The sequence below is a fragment of the Neopsephotus bourkii genome, unplaced genomic scaffold (genome assembly GCF_033783945.1).
Source record: "Neopsephotus bourkii isolate Nb327-2 ecotype Australia unplaced genomic scaffold, CSIRO-AGI_Nbou_v1 NB_1820, whole genome shotgun sequence".
Lineage (NCBI taxonomy): Eukaryota > Metazoa > Chordata > Aves > Psittaciformes > Psittacidae > Neopsephotus > Neopsephotus bourkii.
In genome coordinates, this window is record NW_026902293.1 from 6,561,319 (window position 1) to 6,581,091 (window position 19,773).

The 19,773-nt window shown below is 40.3% G+C and overlaps 1 protein-coding gene across 1 annotated transcript in view; it reads right to left on the reverse strand.

The window, feature by feature from the left end:
• CPA6 (carboxypeptidase A6) overlaps nucleotides 1-19,773 on the reverse strand; it is an 85,969-nt gene that overhangs the window by 20,007 nt on the left and 46,189 nt on the right. Inside the window, exons 3-6 of the mRNA XM_061342884.1 lie at nucleotides 14,210-14,334; nucleotides 10,334-10,448; nucleotides 9,283-9,384; nucleotides 8,340-8,444 (exon numbers count right to left, since the gene is read on the reverse strand). Coding sequence (XP_061198868.1) covers nucleotides 8,340-8,444; nucleotides 9,283-9,384; nucleotides 10,334-10,448; nucleotides 14,210-14,334 — 447 coding nt within the window. The remainder of the gene's footprint in view (nucleotides 1-8,339; nucleotides 8,445-9,282; nucleotides 9,385-10,333; nucleotides 10,449-14,209; nucleotides 14,335-19,773) is intronic.

The window sequence follows — 19,773 nt, forward strand, 5'->3', positions numbered from 1 at the left end:
TTTTATTTTTTGCCATTGCAAAGATGTCACAGCAAACGAAAGCACCCTCTCTAAAGTGTCTTACTATTGAATAGATCCTGGGGGAATCCCCCATGTAGCAAAGGAGAAAGAGATACTGCACAGTGTAAAAACAGTTTGCCATAGCTTCTTTTAAAACAATGCATCACATGCCTCGTTGTGGTAATACCATGGTACTGCACCCCATTTTTTTTTTTTTTTGGCATTGGCTTAGATTTTGTTATCCATTAAAAGAAAAAAAGAACCAGAACTGAGGGCCCAGTCTGGGAAACTATTGTTGGAAGTGTTCACTGCTACTTTATCTTCCTTCCTCTCAAAAGTGGCGCACATTAGTAACCTCTGCTTTCAGTAGCAAGGATGTGCTGGAGAGATGCAGATACTCAGAAGTGGGGTATAAAATGGCTGCAGGAATAGCTAAAATCATTCAGAACTGAACCAGATGTGGAGTGGCAGGGGGAAAGTTGAGTAGAAGCAGAAACAGCACACAGAACATAGACATAGGTGTAATTATTACACAGAAACTTCAAATGGCTGGAACAGCATTTGACACATTAAAAAAATAATCATGACAATAAAAGATTCTGCGTTTATACCAGTGCCTCTTATGGCTGAAAGGCTGATGAATGAAGGCTGGAGTGAAGAGGCTGGAGGAGGTGATCTCTCTAATGGAGAAAAAACAAACAGTGTTTCAGGCAGAAGCTCCTGAGAGAGATGAACGTGTTAGCTAAAGATAAGTAAGGGTGATGTTTCAAATATAGATGAAACAGATGGATTTTTCCTCCAGATAATAGATATATAGGGAGCACTCAGAGGAGTCAGTTTTTTCCTGAGGTTAGGGAGCTAAAAAGATATCTGGGGAGAGTAGAGCTTGCCAAATGATAAAAATTAAGCTCCAATGATTGTTCTGCATTTAAGACAGAGCTGCAGAGCATTTGAGGAGAGATCCATCATCAGGTGGCTGGTCATTCAAGGTGAAAAAAGCCCAGTCTTCACAGTGCCATCATCACTGGCATCTGTGAAAAAGGCTGCAGGGAGGCAAGATACAGCCCTTATAGGCTTCTGGCCTTCCTAAAACAAGGGTGAAATAAAACCTGATAAACAGGAGGAAAGCTTGGATAGGAGGATTTCATAGAGAAAGTAGATGCGATGGTTAAAAAGCACCAAAAAAATTTCAAGTCAAATCAAGATCAAAACCAGTGAAAGAAAAAAGCCACAGGTACAACGTGTTTGTTTTGTTCTTACATGACTGATTCAGTTTGGAATTTCAAATTATTTCAGAAGCTCTTGAGGTTTCTGAGAGCCAGCACTCAAAGATATGGTAAGAATGGTGGTGTCTGTTATCAGGAGAGGAGTGACATAAATGTATGGCTTACAGGGAGAGGCAGTCATGTCCTTGTTTTCTTTCCTTTTTGGTTAGAAACTTCTGCTTGGAAAATTCCCCAAAATGGAGACAGAAAGCCTATCACAGGGTGAACTAGCTATATTGCCTTGAAGAATAGCTAAATACAGCTGTAAGGAGCATCCTTTAATATTAGTCTGAAATTCTGGATTGTGGGAACATGACATTTCAGCTGTACCTGTTCAAAAGATTTAAATCTGTTGACAAGTGATAGGTCAAGCATATAATCTCTAATAAACATTAGTGTTGCTTCACATAACTATCATACACACACCCAAAATCAGGCTACTTCTGAAGTGGGTGAAAAACTGGTGTTGAATTTCATAATCAGCCAATACTTTGGGGCTCTGGTAGTTAGGATAGCAAAGGGAAATAAATTTTCTGACTCCTAAAAAGTCAGAGGTTTTGATGGACCTCAGCAAGACCCAGAAATGATCCAGAATGTGAAGCTGTTTTCCTAACAGTGTGGACTTCAGTGCTGGAATGAATGAGTGAGTGCTGCTCTGACTGTTGATGCGGCATACTGCAGATGTTTTGTCCATCAGGACATGGTCTGTGGAATTTTGCAGAAAGAGTATAAGTGCTACACTGGCTTTCAGCAGATCTTAAAGTAGGAATACTTATAGCTTTATGGCCCTCTGACCACATGGCTTGCATGGTGCAGAAGAAGAGCCAACCCTTGTTAACAGTGACACCGTCTGGGTCTCCTGCTCGGACCTGTGTCTGATCATACTGTTGTCTTTATTCAGTTCTGTAGGTGTTTATGTATGTGCTGTTATTTTAGGTATCTTGCCTTTGCAGTCAAGCACTTCATAAACATTTCTGAGGAAGAATCTCAGGTCTCAAACCTTGCAAAATTCCTGGTAAAGGCTGGTCTCTGGGGCCTGGCCCATGAGCCTGATGGCTGGCTAATAGGCATTATGCATCCCTTATGCATCCCATAAGGTGACTCATAAATCAGTCTCAAGTTGAGAATAGTGGGGGGAGGTGTTGATATTTTGCATCTTGGACAGTCTGTGTCCAAGCTAACAGACAGTTAGCTCATTATGATGGAGTGAAAATATGGGATTCAAGCCTGGTTTTGTCAGCAATCAGTACCAACATCAGCATTCAAAATACAAAAATTTAAAATCTGCCCTCAGCCTTTACCTTCTTTGTCTGGGGTTACCTGTCTGCTCCTCGGGTGCGTGATAAAGCACAAACACATCATCTTGAATAATTTGGGAACTTATATAACTGCAATCATTGACCACCTGCATTTCAGAATTTGGACTTGAGGCCACATATCTCACAGCTTAAAGTACAGAGAGTATAGAATCATAGAATAGTTAGGGTTGGAACTGACATTCATTTCCTATCTGGATTTTTCTGAGATGAGAGAGCTATTATGGCCCATCTTTAAGGGATGATACAGTGCTGCAGGATGAGCAGGATTTCAGAGATGTGGGTTTGGATTCCTCTACTATACAGCTCCTTTTCAGTGGGTCTGTGGATAGGAGTGAAGGAACATTCATGGGTAGTCTAGCAAGGTCAATGCCCTAACCAAACTTATCAAGTCACCTTGATCAAATCCAGAAAGCTTAGAAGTAGTTTTGAGCATTGTTCCAGCAAAGTTCTTCCCTTAGGGGAATGTGCATGATCTTAGTGGATGTTTCCCTTAAAGCTGCCACTAGATTCTTAGAACATTATGTCAAGAAGAATTACAATCTGTGCTTGCTTATTGAAGATTTTTAATGGCATTTCTTGAATTTTCTAATCTTGAAATACAAATTCCTGCATCAGAAGCAAAGAATAGTGCATCTTTAAGTCGCATCCCTTGTATGTTGTTTTCTGAAAATGTATGAATGACAGTTCAAGGTTATACATCATTGACATGGATCAAATGGCAACACTTATTAGATCGAAGAAAGTCAAACCAGATGTAATGGGAATCCTCATCTGCTTCCACTAAAACTGAAACACAATCTAGTTGTGATGTTAATTTGAATAGCTGCCTGTGAACCATATTTCAGATTTTTAAAACAATGGTAAATCCTGAATTTGAGGTCTGGATAATTTGGTATCTGGATTCTGCTTCTCCTCTCACAACGCAAACCCAGTGAAGAGGAGTTAATGTTGTTATTTAACACTTATACACATATAATTGTACTTTTACAAAAAGTGTATAGGGTTTGCTTCTTTGTTTCTGAGGGCTATTTAATTTGGGATAAAAACATGTTTGATACACAAATTTTGTTTCTGAGGTCTCCTGCTTTCTACATAGTAATAACACATAAAATAGTTCCATTCTTTTCAGTTTGTAATATTTAGTAAGACATTTAATGTATGATTTAATTCTTTTTGCCTTCCCCCTCCCCAAAATCTTTTCCTTTGTATGCAAATTCAGGGTTACATTTGATCCTTTTATCTTTGCAGGTTGCCTTCAAAGTAATCCAAATATAATCTGTTCCATTGCTTTTTACTGTTCCTCTTGCTTCCCTACCCCACCTACTCCAGTTCTCTTAATATTTCCACTCTCAGGGTCTTTTTTGCACCCTTTTCAATCTGAGTAAGGATTGAAGTTGAAGGGGAGTCTACTGTAACATGACTGGTATTCTACTACAATACACACATGGACACCTCTTTCTGGCTCATTAGCTGGTACCTAAAGGTCTGATACTGTGCATGCAGCGTGTCCTCTTTCTTGACTTGAAATTCAATAACCATAAGGTAAGGTTTGTCAGAGGCCACCAGTATTGCTAACCCTGGTAGAACATCTGATTATCTTTAGCTGAGAGGCTACAGACATTTGGGGCACCTTCTACAGAAACAAACAGTGATGTTATTAACACCAGACCTATGGAATACAGAGCCAAATATGTAACTTATGCTAGGATAGATTAGAATAAAAAAAAAACCCACACAAAAAAGAAAAAAAAAATCCCAACTCCACAAACCAAACAGTCTTCACTTTCCTTTTGTTTGTTTCAAAATGCAAGTAGGCTGGGTTTGTACTTTCAATTATATTATTACATAATGCAAAACTCTTTCCTGTGCATTCTCTTTCTCTTTTGAATCTTCAACTTTTAGATCTTTCTCCTTTTTTCTCTAGTTCATCTGTTCTTTTTCTTTAACTATTGTATTTGCCTGCGTACAGAACAAGCCTGCATAGCAGGAAGCCTCTTGCCTTCCTGGCTTTCCACACTCTAACCTCACATCCTCACTTCCCAAGTCTGCTCTACCCTAGTTTACTTTGCATTTCTAGATAGATTTGGGTCCTGTCCAGCTGAACAACTTCAGATGCTTTGTAAAAGTGGGGAGCTGCTGCCTATACACTGCTAAGCCATACTTAGCAGCCAGCTGCTCAGTGGCACCTCCACCCTACTGGAGATGCTGTCTTCCATTGCCTGCAGCAAATTCATTGGCACTCAGAAGCTGCCACTTCCAGAGGTGCAAGCAAGACACTGACGTTTCCCAAGCTCAATGGGAATAGCTGGTCAAGTTTGCAGCACACAGTCTTGAGCCTGAATATTAAGTGACATTCATACACAGAGATTGTTTTCTAAGCTAAATAACTTGAAAAGCCTCGTGATACAGGGATATGGATACTTCAATGAAAACAAGTGACAGAGATCACAGGGTGAAGTGAAAGCTCAATAAAATGTTTCAGGCTGCCTGCATGGTGAAGGGGTGCATGTATGCTGTTCCTGCCAGAAAAGAATCTAACATCACATAAATCCAGCATTTCCTTTTGCTTGCCTTAAATCAATAGGCTTGTGGGGCTATTCCTTAGAGTCAACAAACATGCCAGGAAAAATCTGTTTCCAAGCTGACTGCTCTTTCTCAGAACTGCCCATAAGTGCCGGGGGGATGGAAAGTGTGCTGCTGGGCTGCAGAGGTGCTTAAGGGAGGAGTTTGCCAGCCAAAGAGAATTGCAGAGTTGGAAGCACGGAGAGGCCTTCAGCTTTCAGTTTTTCCAGAGTTCTTGCTGAAAATGCCTAATTCATTTAATGAGAAAAGCAATATACTAAACCAATCTAATGTTCTTCTCTCTCCTCCTCTCCCAGTCCTTTTTAATATCGTGATGGAGACTGTGAGCATAATGTATTCTTATCCTAATGCTTTTTGCTTTAATGCTGGATTGATGTATTGCTCTAAGGAAAGGAGAAAATGTATGTCATTTGTGAATAAAGGCAATGCACAACCAGCATGGGCACACAAAGGTGGTACATTCTTGTAGTCTCAAGGCACTCTCAGAAACTTTCTTTCATCTAGGAAAATGCTTTTACATAGTTAGCAAAACAGTCTCACTAGTAAGCTACTCTTCAAGGATCTCAAATAACAACCAGAAGGTTTTTATATGCACATAGACAGGCTATATTCTGCCATAAGGTCTGCAGAGAAATCTTGTGATTTTTACCTTCCTGCCATATTGTAGTGCTTTATGGGAAAACCTCAGTAAGGAATATGTATTTGAGCAGAAAGGCTTTCCCACCAGTGCCTGTCTGTGCCAAACATCTTCCTTACTTAACTGCAGCCTGTTCTCCTGGGTAGGATAGCTGCTCAGAAGCTGCTCTTCTTCCCCAGGCTGGGAAGAAGATCACCTGGTTGAACAGAGACTTTGACTAGAACTCAGGAAAAAAGTTTATGACCTTTGGAAGAAGGGGCAGGCAACTCACTAGGACTACAAGGATGCCATGAGATTACAAAGGGAGAAAATTAGAGGGGGCAAAGCTCAACTAGAAATTAATCTGGCTACTGCTAGTAAAGAAAATAAAATTGTTTCTATAAAAATATTAGCAACAAAAGGAGGACTAAGGAGACTCTCCATCCTTTACTGGATGCAGCGGGGAAAGTAGTGACAAAGGATGAAGAAAAGGCTGAGGTACTTAATACCTTCTTTGCCTTTGCCTTTAATAGTAAGACCAGTTGTTCTCGGGGTACCCAGCTCCCTGAGCTGGAAGACAGAGATGGGGGTCTGGTTGAGGACCCCATAGTCCAAGGAGAATTGGCCAGTGACCCCCTACATCAGTTAGACACATGTAAGTCTATGGGGTTGAGTGGACTCCACCCAAGGGTACTGAGGGAGCTGTCAGAATTGCTCACTGAGTTCCTTTCAGTCATTCATCAGCAGTCCTGGCTAACTGGGGAGGTCCCAGTTGACTAGAGGATAGCAGGATCTGAGGCACCAAAAGCCTGTCAGCCTGACCTTGGTGCTGGGGAAGGTTATGAAGCTGATCACCTTGAGTGCCATAATGTGGCACGTTAAACACCTGTTTATCGCGCTCAGTCAGTATGCATTTAAGAAAGGAATGTACTGCTTGACTAACCTGACCTCCTTCTATGACTAAGTGACCTGTTCAGTGGATGAGGGAAAGGCTGTGGATGTTGTCTACCTAGGCTTCAGTGAAGCCTTTGACACCATTTCCCACAGCATTCTCCTGGAGAAACTGACTGCTCATCCTCAGATGGGTGCAGTCTTTGCTGGGTAAAAAAAACTCGCTGGATGGTGGTGAATAGAATCGAATCCAGTTGGCAGCCGGTCACAAGTGGTGTTCCCCAGGGCTCAGTACTCGGGCCGGATCTGTTTAATATCTTTACTGATGATCTGGATGAGGGGATCAAGTACACCCTCAGCAAGTTTGCAACTCCCAAGTTGGCTGGGGCTGTTGATCTGCTGGAGGAAGGCTTTGCAGGGGGATCTGGACAGGCTGGATCAATGGGCTGAGGCCAATTGTATGAAGTTCAACAAGGCTCAGTGCCAGGTCCTGCACTTGGGCCAAAGCATCCCCATACAATGCTACAAGCTTGGGGGAGAGTGGCTGAAAGCTGCCCAGTGGAAAAGGCCCTGGGGGTGTTGATTGACGGCTGCTGAACATGAGCCAGCTTGTGTCCAGGTAGCCAAGATGTCCACCAGCATCCTGGGCTGTATCAGCAATAGTGTGGCCAGCAGGGCCAGGGAAGTGACTGTTCCTATGTACTCGGTACTGCTGAGGCTGCACCTCAAATACCGTGTTCAGTTCTGGGCCCCTTACTACAGGATTAGTATTGAGGTGCTGGAGCAGGTCCAGAGAAGGACAGTGAAGCTGGAGAAGGGCCTAGAGAGCAAGTCCTATGAGGAGTAGCTGAGGGATCTGTGGTTGTTTATCCTGGAGAAAAGGAGTATCGGGAGAGACTTTGTCACTCTCTACAACCCACATGAAAGGAGGTTGTTGCAAGGAGGGTGTTGGTCTCTTTTCCCAAGCAACAAATGGTAGGGTAAGAGGAACCGGACTGAAGCTGTGCCAGGGAAAGTTTTGACTAGATATTAGGAAAAAAAGTGTCACCAAAATGGTTGTCAAGCATTGGAACAGGCTGCCCAGGGAAGTGGTTGAGTCACCATCCCTGGAGATATTTAAAAGACGTGTAGATGTGGCTTCAGGGACATGGTTTAGAGGTGGACTTGGCAGTGCTAGGTTAACAGTTGGACTCAATGATCTTAAAGGTCTTTTCCAGCCTTAACAATTTTACAATTATTTTGTATGATTCTGTGATTTTACCTTCCAATTCCAATGGAATTGCAGAAAAGAGAAGTGTCTTGATCTAAATCCTTAAATCAAGGATATTGCTGAACTGATCTGAAGCAGTACACAGTGGCACTGATTTACCTGGATCATTACCAGAATCACAGTCTTCACATTTTTAGGTCTTGGAATAAAATTCTACTTCATATGTCTGCCAATATGAGTCTGGCATATTTCTGTCCTGTGCCTAGCTGTGTCTGGCAGTTGCTATCAGCTTCATTTATCAAGCACTTAAGTGTTCTACAAATAAAAAAAATAAAATAAAGGTGATACAATAGCTATTTATTTTCCTTACCAATAATACGTTAGATCAGTTATAGCAAAACCACAAGTTTATTGAACTAAGGGAATTGCATGACTGTAAATCATTTAACACTTACTTCTTTCACAAACCACTGGCAAAAGGCAGGGCCAATCCACTCTCTTGCATGAATCCCACAGTCTATCCAGACAGCTTTCTTGTAGGGCCGTGATCTTTTACCTAACTTCAAGTGTGAATATTCATAGAAATATCAATAAATCTCATGTCATTAGTGAAACACAATAACAAGAAATTCATAGAATATTAGAAACACTAAACCATTTTGGATTTCCTCATATAAAGGAACACAAATATATTGTTTTCAAAGGTATGGCCGTGATCATGACAGGCACGTATGCCAACATCATGAAGATGCTCTGTGGCAAGAAAAAATTACAGTAAAAGTGAGATTTGTCATTTCCTCTTTTATGAGAAATGATATCCTCAAATACTGCGTAGATCAGGGTGAGGAAAAATGATGCTACAGAAATAGCCTTATACAGAATCAAATTTTCACAACTCTGCAACAACAGATGAAACAAAGTACATTGATAGTTTTTTAGGGTTTTATTTGTTTTGTAACTTGCTGACATGCTCTTATTTGTGGTTCTAATAATGTAAGTTGAGAGCACACAGCCTTGTCAGTAGCTAAAGAGGAAACCTATGTAGCACATGCTGTGAAGGGCTCCAGAGTCCTCTCGGGTCTGCCTCCAGCATAACGCTTTCCAAATTGTCTATAATCACAAAACTTTCCAATTCTGTTAAATCCAAATCCCGCTAATTGAACTTGTCCTGTAATCTGTCTCCATGCATATCCAATACAAGTAAAGAGGATTCAGCTTTTAGTTTTCCAGCTTTTTGTTCTTTAAAGATGATGTTCACAGAGATACTTGGATCTTAGCAACCCATTCTTAGGAAACACAGCTAACCTGGGGCTCCAGTGTACATGCTATAACATAAGTAACAAAGTGTCTGTCCCTGATTACAGGTTTTTGTCTGGTTAATAACGGTTCAATCTTTACCTTGAGTACAAACAGTGGTCTCCCTTCATAGGATTTTCCAATAGAGAACATGTGAACAAGATCTGAATGAGTTTTATTCAGGTGATACATCCAATCCTGGATCTGCAAATATAGAATTGAAAGCGTTGCTTCAATCTTTGCATTTCATGGGAAGCAACTGTAACACATTTATTACTGCCAGCTCTCAGTCCTCTGAATGTTTTGGGGTTTTCCTGTCATTTTTTCTTTTTGTCTTAGTTTGGTTTTGTTTTCACACTTGAAGCATTACTGGACTCCCATAGCTCTATTGCCAGAGGTTGGATGCAGCCCTCAGTCACAAGGTATTATTTTTTTTCCATTTTTTTTGTTGGAGGTATTTTATTGTTGAAATGCAATAGCTGTTTGTAAAAAAGCGGGGGATGGGGCTGATCTGCCACCCACAGTAAATATTAATGGAATGAAGGAAGAAGGTCCCTGAGTTTGCCTGCCAGGAAATACAATGGCAAAAAGGTTGACCTAAAGAGTTTAATACTACCTGCAATATTTGATTCACAGGCACCAGATCTCTTTGAGGTGCAGCATCCTTCATGCTCTGCCTAGCGACTTTGTATTGGTACAGACTGAAACTGTGTACGTGAGCACTCTGAAATCAACAGAAATTATTTACCCAGCTATCATACAGGACGGTATCCCTTGTACATGAGTCTGTATTGAAGTGTTTTTAAGTCTTTGGGCCTCTTGTACAAATACTTTAGCAGTTGCTCATATGTCTTACTTAAATGACTTGGTGGGACTAATCACTCAATGAAATCTCTTATTCCATCAGAGTAAAAGGCCTAATTTAAAAAAAAAAACTCAGAAGCTGTCAAAGATAGCTACATATAAATATAACCCTTGATTACAAATATCAAAAAATACATATATTTTTATGAAGTTGCTTATTTTTGAAGAATAAACATTTAGAACACTTCTGAAGATGAACAGGTAACCATAATTTGAAGAGAGTGAAATCTTAGCCTTATTAAAACCAACAGTGTAGTGGATAAGAGGAACAATATGAATTTTTACGTACTTCTTCCAGGGAGTGATACACTTCATAATTATACTCAGAGAGGGACCTTCGATTCCTGTGTGACCTCAGTCCAGTTTGGTTTTCTACTGCTTCTTGTAAGTCTGATATGAGAATTCTAGGTAAAAAAGACAATGGCATTACTCAAAAGCTAGTAGAACACACAGGCTAAAGCAGAACAACAATCACATTTAGAAGAAATATAGGAGTAGTTAAACAATTCTGACATTACTTCATCTGTTATATTTTGACAACAGAGTGCTTCAGGCTTATTTTAATACATGCTGCTACAGAAATACTCCAGCTGCTTTGAAATGTAACAAAGACTTCAAAAACCACAATGAGCTTGTTAAGTGAATAAAACAGAAAGATGTAAATAATGTAGCCAATGCAAAGGAGAAGCTGCTTTCATTTGTTTATGGAGCAGCATTTGATCTATTCTTTTACAATCCAGTTATACCAAGTAATCATGGATCATCAAAAACTGATTTCAAAACCATTTAAAAATCTTTTTAGGCTTAGAAAAACATGCACATAATTTCTTTTGGGAGTTATTGTACTGGCATGGAACATTACATACACCTACAAGTTGTAGAGGCACAACAAAAAAATTAAGAACTTGGCAGTATTATTATTCTGTCTGAAACACAACAAACAACAACAAAAAATCTTGTTGTGTGTGTTTTTTTTGTGTGGTTTGTTATCTCCTCTGCAGTAGTTGCTTGCCAGTTATTTTAAAATAACTCAGGAAAAACATGTATCAATACTAATGAAAATTAAATCTGCCTGCAATAAAAAGGGAGAGGCTCTTTGCCTTAAGAGCAAAATGCAGAAGCAGTGGTGTAAGCTCAGAACTTTCCAGTTTTATGATAAAAATACAATAAAACAGAAAACATCCATAAAGAATAATACTGAAGAAGTTGGAGCATCTATCTTTTCCATTATATATTGGCAGGAGCTGATAATATTGTCACTGACATAGAATCATAGAATAGTTAGGGTTGGAAAGGACCTTAAGATCATCTAGTTCCAACCTCCGTGCCACGGGCAGGGACAACTCACACTAAACCATATCACCCAAGGCCTCGTCCGACCTGGTCTTGAACACTGCCAGGGATGGAGCATTCACAATGTCCTTGGGCAACCCATTCCAGTGCCTCACCAGCCTAACAGGAAAGAATTTCCTCCTTATATTCAATCTAAACTTCCCCTGTTTAAGTTTTAACCCGTTACCCCTTGTCCTGTCACTACAGTAAACATCAGTAACAACATCACTGTACAATGACATCTCTGTAAAACTGCGAGTCATCCTTGTATGCCACCTTCTCCTAAAGCATGGCAATGTGCAATCACCATACCATCGTTCCCTCGAAACGATGGTCACATTCAACCTTTTAAACTTCTATAGGCATTAGCGGCAATGACTGAAAAGAAGATGGAAAGAAACTGTGTTAACTCTAACCCTAACTCGGCTGTGCAGCAGATGCCTCAAATAGGTCTATCTACATACAATATCAAAGTAAAGGTTATACCCATCTTCAAATGTATTAGTGAAGCAATTGTATAATTAGGAATTATCTACATCTACCAGTTTCATTAATCAAACTAATGGCTTATAGTCTTGACTTGCTATACATTCTAAGACTGTAAAGCATTTAAGCCTGTGGTTAGGCTAAAGCAGTGGTTGTATTCAAGTCATTAGAGTGTTCAATATGTTAAAAGAATACTTGTCTGCTTTGCTTAATTCTGATTAATATAAGAACCTACCAGGATCAAGCTCTGTTTGTTCACTTTTACAGTAACAGATTTAATTTTACAACTCCTGATTGTTTATGTGCTTGTACTCCAAATGAGATTTAATAATCTTTCTTTACTCTTAAATGACTGTGTACTGTTTGTGCTTATAACACAAAGGCTCTTAAGTCACTCAGGTCCTAATATAACCTAAGTGGCTTAATTGCCAGAGAACTTACAACTGAGGCAACTTGGTGGAGTAAGAGCTTATCTGATGCCTCGTTTGTTTTCATGACCATTTTCTTGTCATGAAGTCAAACACTGGGACAGATAAGCCTGTCTTATAGGCAAGAGCTGGTTGCCTTGTTCATTATTAGGGCTGCTTAATGCTCTCTTGTCTTTGAAAATTCGACACAATTTAGGTGTCAGCCTGAAGTTTTACATGGTGTGTGCCTCACCTTTTCCAGCTCCCAAACGATGTAGCAATTTAACTCATTTTCAAATATTTTGTGAAAAATACATTTTTTAAACACGTGAAAAAAAAAGCCATAAGAAAAGGAGCTGTCTGAAGCCTTGCCCAGCACCTCAGTCCCTTGGCTGTGGAGCTGCACTCCAGCTCAGGGCTGTGGTCCCCATCCTGGATGTGCAGGGGACATGGCTGGGCACAGCCATCCCAGCAGCCCTTCTCCTGCCATTCCCTGACTATAGCTATTGCTGCTCTCATGGTAAATCCTCCCTGCTCTTGTGGAGTTACAGATCCCACGGGGCTTATCAGGACAAGCACATGCTCATCCGAGGCTTTGCGGGGTTTTGCTCCTGGTGGCTGGGACCCAGTGTACAAGGAGTCTGAAATGGGCAGTGGGGAGATGAAGGAGACCAAAGAAACAGTTTGGAGTTGACAAGATGCTGCCCGGCTTCCTTCTAAGCACCAACATCTTGTGCAGCAAATGTCAGAGATGACATTTTCCCTGTGGAAAATAAATGGATTTGTGGCACTCTGTTTCAGGTAAACTACGGAGACCCTTTGGTCTCACAGGTTTTGCCCTTGCACAACCTGCTCTGCGACTTAAATAAAGGTCTTCAAGTACAGGGAGTGTTTGTAACACATAAAAGTCACCTTCTGTCATTTTATTAAAGGTGATTACTGTGAGCAGGAACAGCAGCAGACGTGACCACAAATGCTGGGGCACAGCAGTTAAGGGACACTTGTTGTATAAGTACAGGAAAACAATTACAGAAATTCCCATCTTATTTTTAAACACAAATAAAACCAAAGCAGTGTTGCACCCACATGAAATTCCCTCTGAACTTCAGCTACTGGGCATGCATAATTAATTTCCTTATGTCTGTTTTTGTGTTTTTAGAATGAAGAAATAATAAGAGACCACTGTCATAATAAAAATGGAATTCTGATAATAGATATAATATACAATATGATTCGTGCTATCCTTTCCTCACTGAGAAACAAGTATAAATAGCCTCACGTAGAGCTTTATTCAGCAAATGTTTGAGAATTCAAATAACTCATCAGTTGATTGTTCAGATGCTTAGGCATTTCATTGAAAAGGCTTTAATGACAAGATCATTACTCTTGTCTAGTATATCATATTGATAAATATGAGATCATAAGTATGCTCCAAAACTGTCATGAAAGCTTTTAAGAAATGGTATAAATGATATGTGATCCTTAGAGTGTATTTGTTCTGTAGGACTTGCATTGGATTATGAGAAATGGAGATTTTTAAGAGAACTAGTACATTCCTTTATAATTCATGAAGAAGGCTCGCCTCTGCTCTAGCAGCAGCACACTTGTAAACAAACCTTGCTCCTGTTAAATACAGAGAGAGGCAAAGCAAGCTGTAGGGTTAGTAATTACCACCCCTCTCTTAACATATGTGATTTCATATACATTGAAAACACTTCAGCTTGACTCAGAAGAAGGACATTTAATTAAAACTGCCTGCCTGTGGGAGATTTTCTGCTCTCCCATTAAAGTGGTTGTTTTCTTGGCAATGTCCAGCAGTCTGCCAGTCTAATTGCTATGATGTGGAACGTATTCTCAGGTGCGCTTGGCATGGTAGTTGCAGACCTGCCTTGGAGGCCAGATCTCTGGAGCAAGGCACAGAAAACAAAGCACAGGCTTACGTGTACTGGATGTTTGCTTGCTGGAGGTAGGGCAGCAGTTCTCGGGATGTGTTCTGTGGTATTCGCACGTCGGTGACAGTACCTTCAACGATGTGGAAGGGGCTGCTGGGCTGCCACAAGTCCACCTGTAGTGCAGGAACCAACCTGTAATTCATATGCATTCAGTGTAGGTGGGGAAATCCAGAAGATGGCATGCTTGAAGCTTTGTAGGCAATCACTCTGGGCATAGACAATAGAATTGTATTGGCTGGTCCAGCTCAACATCTATGCTAATGGAGCAGATTTTGAGAAATGACTGTGTCCAGTTTACCACAACTCTCATAGGAGATTTGCCAATGGGAAGAGAGAACATTCTCAGGAATGTGCCTCCTCAAACAGCTTGAAACAAAAGCTTCCTCCAGCTTCATGCATCTCCTCAAACTACTATACATTTCCTATGTGTTATCTCTTAGGGATTCCATGAGTCTTTTTATTTCACAAGGTATATCTTATGTTCACTAGGGCAGTAAAAGGAAAGAACACTAAAGGGAGATAGAAAGTGTAGCATACATCAGTGCTGTTTGCAAAGCCTACCTAAATTTTATTCTTGAAAATAAGGAGATCAGAGCTAAGAGAAGGGCACCAGTACTACGAAGGAAGCGGTGATCTATACAGTAATTTTACATGAAATGTCAAAATAACAGGATTAAGCTAATACAATTATTATAATCTTGTAAAAAACCGAGAACTACTAAATGATACCACAATTATTATGTGCTATCTATATTTGCACATACCTAAGGGATGCTTCTTGTCCATTTTTATCTTCTTTTGTTGTCAAATTTGAAATACACTTGGGGGTTTTAGCCCAAAATACGAGTTTTCAAGAAAGCAAGAAAGTTTGCAGACAGGGACTTGAAAATCTGTGTTTTGCACCCTGCAGCAGATACTGTTGTACTGCTCAGCTGTACCAACAACAGATGCACGTAGTGATCAACACAGGTGAGAACAGTTCATCCTTAGCCAGTGTGAGGAGAGTGGGGAGAACACAAGTTAACAAACCTCTTCCCAGAGCTGCTGGATAGTCTCAGGGGACAATGGAAACAAGTCTCAGCAACAACCTCTGTGCCAATGTGACAAATATGCATGTCAAGATCAACAGACCTTAAAAATATGTAAATTTGTAAGCTGAATACAAAGAGGGGAATTGAGAGGGATCACCATGCCCCTATAGTTCTTACAGAGAATTAAAAAAAGAATTAATACTTGATAAAGATCTTTTGAAATTTATTGCAATCAGCTGTGCTAGCCTGCATTGATGAAAGTCATGGATACAGCTCATGAATGTCCCTTCCTTCCTTGCTTTCCAGATTTCTAAAGAGGTTTTTGTCATCTATATTTTAACAGCTTCTGGCTTCTTCTTTGCCCTACAAGCTATTTTGAAAATATCTAATGCATTTTGCCTGGTCTTGCTACGAACCTCATTTGAAGAGAGTACAATCTTGCAGCACAGGTTTAATTCCCACTATTCCTCTAAATCACCCTGAGTAATAATATTCTGATTATCAAGAAAATGTATGAGGCTCAACTTGATGCTACCTCTTCAGGCAGTAGTCACTTCGGTCCAATTAATCCAATAAAATGCCTGCTGCTTTGGAAGGCCAAAAGCCCTCAAATGCAGGGGCAGCCTCTTCTTGCCAAAAGCCCTCTTTGTTTCATGCTGCCACAATATGGTCTGTGGATCCGTGCGATAGTGGTGGGTGGGCGCAGTGCCTTTTGAAGTCTAACACCAGGAATGGCAAAGTTCACAAGGCTTGTGAAGCTGACACCAGATATGACAGATGGCCAGTAGAAACTGAACTCATGTTATAATGGTGCTAAATGCTGCATATAAATAAAGATTCTCTCACTGTGCTAACACCTTATGTTTGCTTGTTAGTTTATCTATCTTCTGCATTTTGAATAGAGTCATCCAGTAACATTCCCCTCTAATTCAACATAGTTGATTTCACACATGGTGAATTAGAAATGTGTATTTGAGTTCCAAGATTTATTCCTAGAATACACATTACAGAAGGTATATTTGTTGCTCTTGGAGTAACAGCATATCAATCAGCTGAGCTTGAGCCACCTTTATAAAAATAACACCAAATTGTTATACATAAGCTAAGAGAAACCTAAGTGTTTCCTGGCCAGTGGCAATATCTAATCACACAAAATTGGAAAAAGAATTTACAAAAATGAAAAGAAAAAAAAAATTGTGGTTGAGATACACCTGAAACTTGTCTTTGTTCTTGAGAGCTATTCAGGATTAATGTTGGGAAATTGGAGGGGGTAAACCAACCAGTATTCACTCTATTGGTCTCAAGATCACAAGCTCTTTCATTTCTGCACTATTATAACTGCCCTTCACATTACTGTCTGCAAGGGAATACCAAAAGCAGAAGAAATCTTCTTTTAACTTGTAATGAAGTCAGCAGTCTATTGCACACTGCTATCGTGTGCTGGCGAAAATGCAATATTTCACTCCTGGCATTGTCCTGGAAGTGAGACAAAAGAAAATAATCCCATTTTTAGAACTCAGATTGTTCCTCTTCAGCTCAGTTTCCTATTTGGGTAATTTGGTTTTATTTGAGTCCTACTTCTTATCCTCTGCAATGTAAACGAAGCATTCAGGGCTCATCTGGTAGATGTTACCTGTGCTGTCCAGAGCATCACTTCAGTGGCTGACTTAATTTTACTTTATAAAGCATATAACAAGAAACATATTTCTCCAGCAGACATGTTATTTATATTGCAGCTTTCAGCTTCTCCGTGGCATGACACAGAGACAGCGCATGAAAACTGAAAAATGGAAGATGGATTTCAGAGCAGGCATGTTGGGTCTGAGCAAGTCCAACTATTCTTTACTCACTGTCAGCTTTAGGAGACTTCATCACTCCATATCCCATAGGTACTGAGGGTTCCATTGGGGTCATCACTGTTCTTTCAGCTTTATTCCTCTGGCAAGCATGCCCTGCATTTCCATCTTCTGCTCCACTGGCTAGCGACTGGTAGTGATATGAATTGTTCTCCTATCCTCTTTACGATGGGGTGTTGTTATTGCCACACATTGAACATTAGTTGTTATATAGCAGTACGGATGGTGTACCAGTTAGAGCCAAACAACATTATGTGCTTATGTGGGTGGTGGGATTTGCTAGGTGGGGGGAACATTCTCCAGCTACAAAAGGAACAGATGCAGAAATCCTACAGAACCCCCCGAATACACAGACAAATATTTCAACTTCAAAATTTCACCTGGTATCTCGAGACTAGAGGAGAAGCTATGCTTTAGAGTATGTCTGCAAACCTAAGTATATTTATCTCCCTTTCAGAACTCTCTCCTTTGCATGTCTTTTCTTATCTGTTAGGCAGCAGGTTGCCCTTAGAGGGTTTTGGGCTGTTTCAAGCCTCTGGACAATAAGCAAAGGTCCAGGCAGGATTTTTCAGCAGGCTCACACTTGGGATCTGGCGACCAACTACTTGGTGCCTGCTGCTGCGCTCTGGTGTGACTCCAGGTACCGGTTCTCAGGGATGGTGCTGGATATGCAGATGCCTAGTGAATGCTCTTTCCCAGAATCTCACCGGGGGCATGAACATCCTGACTTGCTTTCTATAAGAAGAAATTGTATGTAAAAGCATACAGACAGATCCCTTTTCCTAGAGGATTTAAGCACATTATTGATTTATTTAGCAAAAAGGCATAATTAATAATTGCGACTACATAGTAAGCATTCTTTTTTAACTGTGCATTCTTTTTTAACTGTACATTCTTTTTTCAACCTCACTCATCCCATAAAAGTCCCTGGATTCAACCTGTGCTTAGGAAAGCAAACCCAAAGGACTGTTTTCCTTGTAGGCAGTTTCTTTTTAAACTGAGATGTTAAAGGCAGCTCAAGAATATAAATGTATCAGGTCTTGCCTGGACACCTTCCAATCTACAGAAACCCTGAGGTCATTAGCCATGTCTCAAGCTTTTGGTCAGTATAGTGATGAAAAGTCAGCACAGGGCAAAGGGACAAATATTTTAGAAGATTCTGGTACTCAGCTGAGAGGATTCAGAATTTCTTCCTAAATTAGAAGTGATGCAGATAATTTTGCAAGAATACAAACATTTCATTGCTATAAGCCTACATATCACAAACGATGTACACAAAGCTCTGTTGCCTTGCCAAGACAGAAACCAGACCAGGGAGTTATTTTCTTCACTAGTTCCAGGTTTTCCTCCAGTTTGTTCTGTGCCTGTGGAAAGGGAGCCTGGGAAGAAAGCTGCCTCCTTGTTTTTTCCCAAGGAATACATCCATGGCTGCATAAATCCCGTAGTCCCTTTTTTTTTATTCAAATCACTGAAATAAATACCTGTTGTTTTTTTTTTTTTTAGACCACCGGGCTTAGCCTGGCTCATACTTTGTAATTAAAGCCATTTTACTGGGCAGCAGCCTCCAGTTGTTCCTCACTACTCTTTTGTAAACAGGTGTTTAATTTCTTGTTCCATTTAGCCTGAAAGGAAGAGGCTTCGCCCTCTCATCATGTCTGTGATCATGTATCAATCAAAAGAGATGATTGATGCCTGTCATTGAAAATAACTAGAATAACTCTGCCATGATTTACATCCAGTATCTGGACAAAATTGTTTATATGATTTATCTGTGTTATAGCCCATGAAGACAGCAAATTTGTTATGCTTTACTACCTGGCAATTCCAGCTTTTATACTTACTGAGTTGTATACAGCAATACATGTGCAAAAGCTGGCCTTGTCCTTAACATCACTGTGAATGGATTTCGTTGAGAAATTCTGTCAGCTATAAAGTTCAGAATATAATTATTGTTATGATGTTATCAGTTGAAATGGCTTAGCATTTCTGAGGGTCTTATAAAAGGGAATGCACAGTCAGTAATGCAAGCAGTGGTCCTCTTTGCTCATGGGCTCTATCAGCATGTCATAGGCTCTCTCAGGATGTAATAGGCTCTCTCAGGATATATGGATTTTCCATTTACATCCGTATGCTTGCGTATAAACGCATAAACACCCCAAGCATATCAGTAGATATATTTTCAGTTAGAAATCTGATAATACAAGGTAGAGAACAGGAGAAGCAGAAACTGCTGTACTCTCACTGATGTCAGAGGTCTGACTATAGGAGGCTTCATCACATTATATACAAGAAACATCCATCATATGCACATGTATAGTGTGCAACAAACAGAATTTTAGGCTTCTCTTGGTATATTTGCAAAGAAAAGAATGAAGGAGGAATGATTCCTGTTGACTCTTACACTGGCGGATAATTATAGCTGTGATGTAGTTCACCTGGAAAGTGTAGAATGGCTCCCCCCTAATGTCTTCACTCTTGCAAATGTTTTCAGAATCAGGACTGATTTCATCCTCACTTGCTCCTGCCCATTAAGTTCCTTAATTGGCAGTCCTGACTGCAAATCTCCTTCAGCTGCCCTTTATGTGCAGCAACATGGTCCAGTGGCAATTAAGTGTGGGATTCCCTGTGCTTTCTAGAAGGACTTACATGGTAGTCCTAGTTGCTG